Source organism: Rutidosis leptorrhynchoides, chromosome 10 (assembly GCF_046630445.1).
Source record: "Rutidosis leptorrhynchoides isolate AG116_Rl617_1_P2 chromosome 10, CSIRO_AGI_Rlap_v1, whole genome shotgun sequence".
NCBI lineage: Eukaryota > Viridiplantae > Streptophyta > Magnoliopsida > Asterales > Asteraceae > Rutidosis > Rutidosis leptorrhynchoides.
The window spans coordinates 6,459,843-6,472,619 of NC_092342.1; the positions used below are offsets into that span (position 1 = coordinate 6,459,843).

General features: G+C 30.5%; 1 protein-coding gene and 1 pseudogene across 2 annotated transcripts; one reads left to right on the top strand and one right to left on the bottom strand.

Annotated features, from left to right (window-relative positions):
- Positions 1-5,790: 5,790 nt before the first annotated feature.
- LOC139873666 (uncharacterized) lies at positions 5,791-7,849 on the bottom strand. 2 transcript variants are annotated; one of them, XM_071861609.1, is made up of 6 exons: positions 7,789-7,849; positions 7,572-7,673; positions 7,297-7,473; positions 6,960-7,205; positions 6,848-6,871; positions 5,791-6,032 (listed from the first exon to the last, which is right to left on the bottom strand). In XM_071861609.1, exons 1-6 carry the CDS (start codon positions 7,792-7,794, stop codon positions 5,988-5,990), a joined length of 600 nt encoding a protein of 199 aa, XP_071717710.1. In that variant the 5' UTR covers positions 7,795-7,849; the 3' UTR covers positions 5,791-5,987. The 2 variants fall into 2 exon arrangements, with proteins under 2 accessions (XP_071717710.1, XP_071717709.1); XM_071861608.1 differs by having other exon boundaries at positions 7,754-7,805.
- A 936-nt stretch (positions 7,850-8,785) lies between these two features.
- Positions 8,786-12,621, top strand: LOC139872778 (TOM1-like protein 6; annotated as a pseudogene).
- Positions 12,622-12,777: the final 156 nt, after the last annotated feature.

A 12,777-nucleotide genomic window follows, 5' to 3' on the forward strand; every position in this document is an offset into this window, starting at 1 on the left:
CAAAGGTATAACTTTATATTATTAGGATTTCTATTATTATTATTATTATTATTATTATTATTATTATTATTATTATTATTATTATTATTATTATTATTATTATTATTATTATTATTATCATTATTATTATTATTATTATTGTTATTATTAGGTTAATTATTATTATTATTATTAACCATTGTAACATGATTATTAATATGATCAATATTGTTATCATTATTACTATCACTAAGTATTATTGGTATTATTATTAATATCATAATACAAATTATTATTATCGATAGTATTACTCATAAAATTATTATTGATTTTTATAATTTTAATGTTACTATCTTTATGATAAAAGGGTTTATTATTATTATCATTATAAAAATATTACAAATTAATATCATCTTCGTAAATATTAGTAGTAGTATCTTTCTGTAAATAATAGGAACGTTAATATTAACATAAGTACCAATATTGTATTATTATATGAATTATTATTATGTAATTACTAAAATCAATATTATAACTATCATTAATAGTGGAATTAATACTTTTCACAAATATTATTGTTAATATCACTATTATTATCATTAATAGAGTTATTATTAACATTACTACCTTTACTAATAATATTAAGTATTAACACTGTTATAAATTTTGCCATTTCTAAGATTATGATAAAACTACTAATATTACTATTTTTAACAAACAAATAATATATACATATATAAAAATATATTTAATACATATAACATAACGAAAAGTAATATATTATATAACAAAATAAATATATGAAACATATATATATTTTTAATATAAAAAGTATATAACTAATAAATTTTTATATATATATTGTTCGATTACAACTATGTATATTAATAAATATACAAATGATATAGGTTCGTGAATCAGAGGCCAACCATATACTTGTTCAATGTCGTTCTATGTATTTTTACTACAAAATACATTAGGTGAGTTTCATTTGATTCCCTTTTTACTCTTTACATTTTTGGGACTGAGAATACATGCGCATTTATAAATGTTTGACGTAATAGACACAAGTACCTTAACTGCATTCTATGATAGAATTATCTGGGATTGGGGTTGATTATTATGACACACATTAGCCCCCAGTTTCCGTTAGAGCGTATGAGCTCCCGAGCCGGGTGGATGGTTTATTATTTATGACATTTTGGCACCGGTTGGCCTATATTTTATAAACATGTGTTCAGCAGTGGAGTGTAAAGACCGGCATAGAGGTTCTATATTTTGAAGGCACATGTATTCAGCCGTGGGGTGAAAGACCGGCACAGATGGTTACTATTATATTTTGAATCCTCACCAGGTGTTCTTCATATGAAAGATATTTTTGTGCAGTTGGAATGGGACTTATGCACGTTTTATAATATTTAAAATCTTGTGGTCTATTAAAATGATGAAAATGAAATGATTACTATAAACTGATGAACTCACCAACCTTTTGGTTGACACTTGAAAGCATGTTTATTCTCAGGTTTGAAAGAAATCTTCCGCTGTGCATTAGCTCATTTTAAGGATATTACTTGGAGTCATTCATGACATATTTCAAAAGACGTTGCATTCGAGTCATTGAAGTTCATTAGAGATTAGTAAGTAAATGACGGATTAGGTCATTTATAGTTTGGATATTATGAAATTGTATGCATACCTGTCAACTTTCGATGAAATGAAAGTTTGTCTTTTAAAAACGAATGCAATGTTTGTAAAATGTATCATTTAGAGGTCAAGTACCTCGCGATGAAATCAACTATTATGAATCGTTTATAATCGATATGGACTTCGTCCGGATGGATTAGGACGGGGCGTTTCAGTTTCCATTCAATCGACCAATTCATTGATCAAAGATTATTACAGCAATAACAATTAAATGTGTTTTGAGTTTGCTAATGAAACAGAAATAATCGGATGGGGATTTGATCAACAGACAAGAAACAGAAGAATTAAACAGCAGCAGCAATGACAGTTACGAAGAACACAGATGAACTCCAAATAGGTTTTCGAATTTTAGATCGTTTTGGATGGAAATTACAACACGAATTATACTCTAAATTCTCCTTAGAAACTTTATGAATCATTAATTGATCCAAAAACATTAAAACGAATTTGAATTTCACCAAGAACACTTTTGTTGACTTTTACAATTAAAACTTTGACTTCGAAATTCTCAATCAATAAAACGAATTGGAATCTAAGATTTAACAGACAGTTTAAATGGAGAATTCCTAACAAGACTGCATTTACAGTTTTTGAAATTAGATTTGTTTTTGAAGCTTTTGAAAAATGGAACTAGAACAGAGGTCGACAAAAAATATATATATTTTTCTGTTTAATTTCGATTATTAGTGAGTAATGTAACTGATAATGATGGTGAAAAATCCACTGGTATCGATTTATATTAGTGAAAAGATCGACATGAATCCAAAATAAAAACCAGTAGATAATAAAAAAATAAATCACGATTTGAATAAATAAAAAAAATGGCGACGGAAAAATAAAAAGAAATCACGATTAATAAAAAATACTGAAGCAGGTATCACGATGTAATTAAAAATTAAAAGCAGATTTTATTTATATATATCTGATTTGTACAATGTTTTTAACTTTTTGATTTATTTTTTTAATTGATATTAATAATTAATAATAATAATACTAATAATAATAATTATATTAATAATAATAATAATACTTGTATTAATAATAATAATTATAATAATAATAATACTTTTAATACAACAATAATATAAATAACAAGAATAATGATATTTGTTAATAATTATGTTAATAATTATGTTAATAATAATAATATCATTAATAATAAATGATATTTTTATAATAATACTTATGAATGAATAATATTAATGTTAATATTAGTAATCATAATATTATTACTAATTATAATATTGATGATAACAATAATACTAGTAATAACAAATAATAATAATGATGATAAAATGATAACAATATTAATATGACAATAAAAATGATAAGTTTAATTATAATTAATAATATTGATATTAATTATTGATATATTGTTAAAAGAATATTATTAATATATCAAATAATTGCGTAATTATTTACAAATAATTGTTCGTGAATCGTCGGAGTCATATAAAAGTTAAGTTTGAATTTAGTCGAAAATCTCCGGGTTGTCATACCATGTAATTATGGGTGGGTCTAGTTGACTTACCCGAATTTCTTGTTTATTTCGTTTAATATAATCTTGCTTTTCAAAATAAAAAATAAAAATAAACTATCTAGTTAAATAGCTTACCTTAGTCAATTAAGAGTAGGTTGCCTCATGAGATGCCTTGTGAATATTATTACCCACAAATGATATGCCTTGTGAAGCATCCTGAACCATTTCACTCATGTTAGCCTTCAAATTTTCTGGATACACAAAATTAGGATCAAGCCTTAACAGTTACAACAAATCAAAATATAAGATAAAACATTATAGGTACAACCAAAAGTAACAACATACCTATCTAACAATTACTATTTCAAATGTTGACTAAATTTTTAATTGACTGGTTAGTTACTAAAAATAAAAGATAATTCTCAACGTACATAACTTCCTATAGCAATATTAAACATAACCACACATCTCATCACCCATCTACCGAAAATTTCATTATGAACTTTCATCAAACACTTAATGTGCACCAGAGTTGGGTCTGTATAATTAACTATAAATACGAACTTCCATCAATTTTTTGTCAATTAATAAGACCCGCCATCATAATTGTTCAACTTTTCTAGTTGCCATGTACAAAATATCACTTAGTACAAGGACATCACATTAAAAGTGAAACCGAACAAAACATGTACTCCCTCCGTCCCAAATCTATAGTCCAATATTTCATTTTGAAATGTCTCAAATTAATTGTCCACTTCCATAAATGGAAAAAAATAATGTGATAAAAATCTTTTTTGTCCCTACTTTATTCATGTAGGACAAAAAGATTGGTAAAAAATATGGAGTTAAACTGGAAAGTAAATAGAAAGGTACATGTGACATGTACTTTTTCTTAAACGGTGTTTTTTTTGATGATGATGATGAATCTGGCGATGACGATGATGATGAATCTGGTTTGGCTTATATTTTTGAAATAAGGAGGAGAAAAAGATGAGAGAAAGAAAAAAGAAAGTAAGAGTAACTTATGATGATGATGAAGAACCTGGTTTTGCAGCGAATCGAGATGATGATGACTAATAGGACGAATTTACCCTCACATGCAATGCACATGTCAAGGGTTAACGGATTTTTTTAATTACATGTTGACGAAGGGACTCGGTATGTTTAAATTGGATAATGGAAGTAAGCGGTTAGCCAAAAAAACTGGAGGAACGCTGTTAATTTTTTGGTGTATAATGGAGGGACCAACGGCAAAAATAGTCTTTGCCAAATGAGAGAAGAATCTAGGTCTATAAAATCTAATCTACAAAATGGGATCTACGTGTTACTAGATAACAAATAGACTTGTTTCTGCTAGTGCATTAATGTAAACGTACCAAACGTACAACTTAATGGTATGTTGATTTCAGATTAATTTGATAAAATTTGTTAAGTTACTTTTTTATTGACATGTTAGTTTAATGTCTATAAAGTTTTGGGATGGCACTCGCGTGTTGCGAGTGCGGATTCACTAGATCCATCAATTATATCCGCATATTTTTTTTCAACTCATTCGCCCACAAATCTTTATTGACTTTTTAGATTCATGAACGTGCTGGCGGATATCCGCAGTTCACGGTTTTACCTAGGGCTGTAAATGAGTCAAGCTACTCGCGAGCTACTCGAGCTCGGCTCGATAAAAACTCGATTCGAGCCGAGCCTAAACGAGCTCGAGTCCGAGTTCGAACATAAGTTAGAGATCGTTTAGTAAACGAGCCCAAGCTCGAGCTTCATATGTCGAGCTCGTTTAGGCTCGCGAGTCTAAACGAGCTTTTATATATATATATATATATATATATATATATATATATATATATATATATATATATATATATATATATATATATATATATATTAAATTTTAATGAAAAATGAAGCGTGTATACACTTAGGGATATGAGCCGGTGAATGCAAAGACCATTCAGATTTGACGTTCATTGCCTTACTCATCATTGAATTTCTTGATATCAAAATTAAAAAGAGAATATAGAGTAGTTAGAGTTAATTATACACCCCATCCCATATAAAATTGTCAGTCATTCATCTCCCAAATTGCTTTTACGTCCACAATTTTCAAAATATTAATTTACTTGATTTTGTTCAAGTTTCAAAAAATCTAACTCCTACAAATTTCAAGATTACTTCCGATTCTCTAAATTGTAGATTAACAATACATATTACCAGAAAAAAAATCAAGCTATTCATATTGAAATCTTTCTTGATAAAACGAGCTTTATAACGAGCCGAGCTCGAGCTAAAATTCTAAGGCTCGAGTCGAGCCGAGCTCGAGCTTTTCAGAAATCAAACGAGCCGAGCTCGAATACTACCAAGCTTGGGCTCGGCTCGGCTTGTTTACAGCCCTTGCATGTAATGTAAACTTTGCATATGAGTTGAAAAACCTAACATCACTTAGAATGATCACTTTTCGGATCTTATATGTACCTTTAACGGTTCTATAAACATTTACATATACGAACAAGAAAAGTCATCAAGAATTAAATTTGTTGCAAGTAATATATATCTTCAATATTAATTCTATACCAATGGCAGAAATTAATTCTCAAGTGATGAAGATACATACCTCACCAATGAACCAAGTGATGAAGATACATACATCACCAATGAACCAGAACAATTAAAATAACTAAAGAAGATTAACAAAATTTCGATGACAGTTTCAAATAAAACCAAGAAAGCAAGTAGCTTATTTTGAAATATAAATCAGAAAGTTGTTAAAAAGTAGGATTACACACTAGTTCAAAAGTTCTTAACAAAACAAACTTCTTCAAGCTTCATCATCGTGCCCCAACCCCACACAATCAACAGGTACCTGCACAAACGAAAAATGATAACATGTTAGACTGTAGGGGTGTTCATAATATCCGAATCCGAATCCACAACCTGAATAATCCGAATAACCGATCCGAAAATATCCGAAAAATCGGATATCGGGATTTTCGGATACCCGAAAATCGGATATCCGACTTTTCGGATTCGGATATCGGATGCCACTTTTCAAAATTTTCGGATATTCGGATATCCGAAATTACATATATTTATTTATTAATTTTATTTTAAAATAATAAAAATAAAGTAATATACTGTAGTTTATTGATAAAATTGACTCATTTTGCACCATTATACACAACATACTACCATTTTGTATGTATCTGAGACTATGCTGTGAATGCTCGTACAATCAATGCCTAAAATTCAATGCCGAGTTCAACATATATAATGCTGACAATACTTACCAATTTACGAAACTATTGTTATTGTTATTACTCATGTAATAAACTGTTTTAGTAATATCTAACGTGGCATGTCAGTAAGTTTGCACCAAAACACACATTTGGAAGTCATTATCTAGAGTACACAACATATGAACCTATTAACCTATTAACTATGGATAGTTTAAACCATATTGTCACCTATACAATAGTCTAACAATTATATAAGTGGTTTACAACACAATAACAGCCTATTACTAACCTTTACATTCAACCAATATTTTCATACAGATGCAGTTCATATTGACCATAAAGCTTAAATTTTAAAGTTCGGATAATAAAAAAAAGTCAAAGACAGATTACTAAGAAGAAAATTTCAAATTCTAAAAGATCATAATAATAAAAAAAAGGATACCTGATGTGTCACACCACCAACGCCCTGAAATAAGATTAAAAATTAAAATTAAAAATACTAAACATATTTGATACTAAGCTAAAAGAAAAAAAATAAAAAAAATAAACCGCACCTTGCATATTTTCATATGCCTATGAGCTAGCACACTATCAGCAAACACATCGAGACACCCATTGCGGCCACATTTAAACCTTTTACCATCTCTTATAGGCTTATTCGAAATCAGCACAGGCTTGGGTTTATAGGGCTTAAACTCGGTAGACAGATCAGATACGACCAGAGGTGTTCCAGACTCATCAACTTCAAAGAAATAAGAACCTTCGGAAAGGTTGATGTTAACAATCTTAGTGCCCAAGAGCTGAAACAGAGGAACACATTATTTATGATCTAATATGTAATATAATACAAATATAAATAAAATAAAATTCTTTAACAAATAACAATCCTACTGTTTGGGCCTTCCAATTGCCCCTTAAGGTCAGCTTTTCTTCACTAGACGGTTCACAACCGTTGAACCGAAATAGCATCAGCGGCGACAGACTGCGTTGCATACTCATTTCATGAGTGAGGGGGATCCCATTGCCTGGGATAAGGGTAACAGTCCAGAGACGCTTACACTCTTCGCACTAAATCACCAAAACACAAACAGATGTACTTATTATTACTAATACTAATACTAAGTATTTTATTTATTGAAAGCAATCAAAACTTTTTCTTAATTAACCTTGGTGCTCAGATTAACAAGCTCCTTGTTAACCTTGGCGCAGGGTTTCAGACACACACACGCATCCTTCTCTGATAGATGGCCGCAACCATCACACTTGAGCTGCAAAATTATTTTATAACTATAAACAAAACATATTCAGTAATTCAAACTATTTAAGATTTGTAAAACGAACTACAAACCTTAATAAAATAATTCAAGTTTCTGTCGTCCATACCGCCATTGGGCATCAGATTAGTCACGTTCTCAAGAAAAGCAGTAAAATACATCATAGATCCCTAGAGAATTTTATAAATAAATAAATATATATATATATATACATATATATATATATACATATATATAACAGAAACCATAAACAGTCGATCGATAATATGTATTGTTGAGATAATATGTAATCGTACCATCGTTCGTGGAAGATCGAAGCTCCGGCCGGCGGTTGGTTTCTGTAGAGAAGTACGGCGATTTTACAAACCCTAACCCGGTGGAAGATTATGTGGCGTTTTATTTATTGGTAAGGATTTTATTTTATTGGGCCATATAAGTAATTGGGCCTAGTAAGACGAAAGAATTTGGTCTAACATTTCTAATGAAGCTATTTTAGATTTAGAAGTTATCGTTCATATAGACTGTTAGAGTTTTGACCCATCTGACCTGTTTCACCTTTAGACTAGTTTGTAAGAGTTGTTTTTTTTTTTTTTTTTTTTTTTGAAAGGCAAAAAGACTTATATTAAATAAATAAGAGTTGTTTTTTTGATTCGTTGAAATTTATTTAGTAAATGGGTTGAGATTGACCTCGCTAGATGTATGTTGTGGGATCTCAAATGGGAACCATATATATTTGCTTAAAATCGACTAAAAATGAAATATATATATATATATATATATATATATATATATATATATATATATATATATATATATATATATACGGCTTTGAATGAATGGTTATGGTATGGTTATTAGGCTGGTTTGATTTATGTCCTATTTATACGCATTTCTGTTCAGAATCACCTCTTTTTGTTCTTTGAATTGTGCACCAAAAATGTCCTCGAACTTTTTTCCTGCCAATAAAACTCCATGAAAATACCCCAATTTTTCTCCTTTCATTTCACATCACATTTCTGTATAAACCATATAATCCTGTAAATTTATTATTCTAACATCAATCATTAAACAAATTTTGTCTATTAAAACAAGAAAAATAAAGCAAGATGATGCCCATGCTCCCATTTCAACCACCACCTTCAGTGATGAATGCATATGCTAGAGTTGATAAAGCCACAAGCGAATTTTTAACTTGTCCTGATTGGAGAATTAATATTGGAATTTGTGACACCATCAATTCTAAGCCTGTGAATATAATAATTATGGCATCAATGTGTAAAATTGGTCTTTTTGCTGTCTGCAAAGGATGTGTTTGGTTTTTCGATATATATTTTGTGTTAATTTTGATGGTTTCAAGTAATTTTTTCTTATGATTGTTAAAACTAGAAAAAATTACGCGCTACTTGTGGTATGTTTACATTTTCTTAAAAACACCTAAACTTAATTTTTTGCACAGTTGGGACCTAAGCTTTGCTTAACTTTTGTGGTTGGTACCTTAACCTAACTTTCGTTAAGTTTTTAATGTTAACTCCTCACCTGTGCCACACATGTGAGGGCAAATTCGTCCCTTTAAAACTAAAAAATAAAATTAAATGAATTTAATCGGATGTAAAAAACAATCACGTTGAAAAATCAACTTGATCAAACGTAACCCTAGTTTCCGATTTCCCCCAAATTAAACACAAGCAAAGGCAATGGCTTGGTATGAAGGTTCTGAAGAAACTCGTCTTCTTGTTTCCTTATCAGGTAGTATGTTTTTTTTATATACATTACATTACATTACATCTATTTATAAAAAGAATAATAAAAATATTAACCAATTTAGGGTTAATTGAAATTGTCCTTCTCGCACTGGAGCTAATGTGGGCCGCTTGTTGCAACTTCGTCATCCTAAAACTGGTGTCAGTTTTATAACTTTTTGTTCTCTCCAATTTGTTGAATTTATTTATTTATCTGTTACCAAAGCAAATGATCAAATTTGATTTCCTGATGTTAAGCTTACAAATTATAAATGTGAAAAACATTAGTTTTTAATGGTTTTAAGTTGGTTGTGAATAATCAAGCATTCAAAGTAAACATAATTGATACTAGTCTTTTACATGTCAGACAAATTATCAATTTTTTTGTGATCAGTATTTTTCCTTAACAAAATGAAAAGTAGGAACTTTCACGATTGGGACTAGTTTCTTTTTGTTTTGACTTTTAAGCGTGGGTTAATACTGCAATCAGTTTCATTCACATTTGATTTTGCACACCATCAACATCGAGACTAAGCTGGTTTTGATAAAAAGGATAATCACGTACAGTTTTCTTACGATAACATAATGAACTTAATATGGACTAAATTATTTAAATTGACGAATTTGCCCTCACATGCGTGGCACATGTGAGGGGTTAACATTAAAAATTTAACGGATGTTAGGTTGGGGTACCAGCCAAGAAAGTTGGGCAAAGCTTAGGTACCAACTGTGCAAAAAATTAAGTTTAGGCAAAGCTTATTTAATAGTATTTTTTTTTGGAAGGCAGATAGATCGAGTTTTGAGTTTTTTTTTTTTTTTTTTATTTATTGAAACTATGTTTTGTTGACCCTTGATTTCCATTAAAAGTTAGTAAAATATTAGGACATTGTGTAAATTTATGTTCTTTGATGCAATGATGATTTGCATTAATTAGTAATTACCATTTAAAAATTAAAGATTTGTTTCTTTCTTATTGTCTATGATTTCAGGCTTGCAAAAGACTACATAAAAGCTGTGAGGGTTAGATTACATCATAAGAATCCAAATGTGCAGCTACGTTCTTTAACAGTATGTCATCTCTTATGTATATCATGAAACTTTGGATCACAAAATATATCAAATCGTATTTCATCTTACATACTACTGAATCAGATTGCTCATTCTACTACTTTTGTAAATTTTGTGGAGTGTAGCTTTTGGAAACAATTGTGAAAAACTGTAGCGAACACGTTCATGTCCAAATGGCTGAGAGGAAAATGCTTCATGAAATGATCAAGATTGTTAAGAAAAAGGTTTCATTAAAGCCTTTGTTTTTGTTATTAATTTATTATAGTATTAAAATGATATATTAATGGCTAATGCAAATATGGTTAATGCAGACACGTATGCGCGCGTAAGGGAGAAAATTTTGGTACTTATAGATACTTGGCAAGAAGCATTTGGTAGTCGAGGAGGAAGAATAACTTCTCAATATCAGCGTGCTTATGAAGAACTAAGGGTAAGCAGTTTATGCTCTTCGGTGAACATATTCGTTGTTATTTCTAATGAAAATTCTTCATTTTTAGTCACACATTTAATGAGAAATTTTCTTTTTGGTGGTTAACATATTTTTTTGTTAGTAAATGTTAGTGAAACAGCGGTTTGGGGTACAATTTCCCCACCGGTCACCAAATACAGTTCCCGTCATCACACCTCCGGTTAGTAATGGAGGTGCCAGTTCATCATCAAGGCACGAATCTACGGAGAACGTTAAGTATGTTGTATAACTTTCAATCTATTCACCCCTATTTGGCCCATTATGTTAACTTTTTATTATAATAAAAGTAGTTAGAAACTGATGATAACCCAAAGTGACCCATTCATATATACGATGAATAACTAATTTTAACTAACTTTCTGTCTACTTAGTCTGTCTACTTTGGAGTCCATGAGAAATGCTTTGGATCTCTTATCTGAAATGTTAGAAGCCGTCGACATAAAAGACCGAAAGGTATTGTAAACGGTTCCAACTTTAAATATTTTCATTTATATGTTATTAGGAATAGGAATATACTAGTTTATGTTTGTTACTAAGTTTATGTTTGTCCAGGCTGTGAAAGATGAAGTTATCACTGATCTTTATAACCAATGCCGTTCGAACCAGAAGAAAATGGGACAAACACTATCTACAACAACGTACGTTATTCCTTAATCTTTAAACAAATCGAGGTATTTATTGACAGAAACCAAGTCTTAAATTTTTGTGCTTGTTGCAGTGATGAGGAGATTCTTCAGCAAGGGATTGAATTTAATGATGAAGTGCTATATATCATTGAGAAACATGATGCTATTGCTAATGGATCTCCGATTCCTATTAAACCGCCGAGTTTAATAACTACTATGCAACGTGACAAACATATCGAGAGCCCGAGACAAAGTGTTGTAGGCTCTTCATCAACAGTTTATTCTTCTTCTTCAAGTAGTGAAATACATAAAGAACCAAGTGACGCTGCTTCGGTAACTAGTAGGTTAGTTCCAAAAATTGAACCCCTTTCACTAATTTTCTTAGTTTAACTTTTATCCGGCAAACGGGTCAGGTTGGGTCGGTTTGGGTAACATGTCAAAATGGATTTGGTTGAATTTGGTCATGGGTCATACGGTTCCGATATTTAAATGGGTCCAAATGGGTCAAGTTGGATCGGGTTGGGTAACGGGTCTAAACGGGTCGTGGTCAAAAGGGTCAGATTTTTTTATAATTCTTATTTATGTATTAAATTATTTTAGCTATTATTATCTATTGTCACATATAAGTTTTACTTAGCTCATGTGTTAGAGATATCGCAAGATAAACGGGTCAAGCTGGTTGAGTAATGGGTAGAAACAGGTCATATTTAGTATCTGCCTAGGAGTGAAACTGTAGTCCCATTTTCTTTATATTTGCAGGAACAAGGAAACACAAACCTTTACGTCTGAAAGCATGAAAAAAACCAGCTCGGATCCATCTATCGCCATGGCTCTAGTTCCATCCTACCCACTACCTCAAACAAATAAAAAAAACAGCAGAAGAAGACATGATTGATTTTTTGAGCCTTGCATTGTTACCAGAAGGGCCATCCACATCAGCAACCCCGAACCAAACACCACCACAAGCTCCAACCGTTGCAGAAAACCAACTGTACGGTCAGCAGTCAAACAGCTACGTGGTGCCATGGGCTAGGAAATAAAAATGTTGTCAATTATTATGATTTCCTACCTGTGAATAAACTCTGATAATACTGTAATTGAAATATTGAATAAACAAGATTTCATCTGTAAATACTTATCGCGCATAGCAAATGAAAGCTTTGATTTTTTTATTTTTTTTACCCAAAATCATTTTA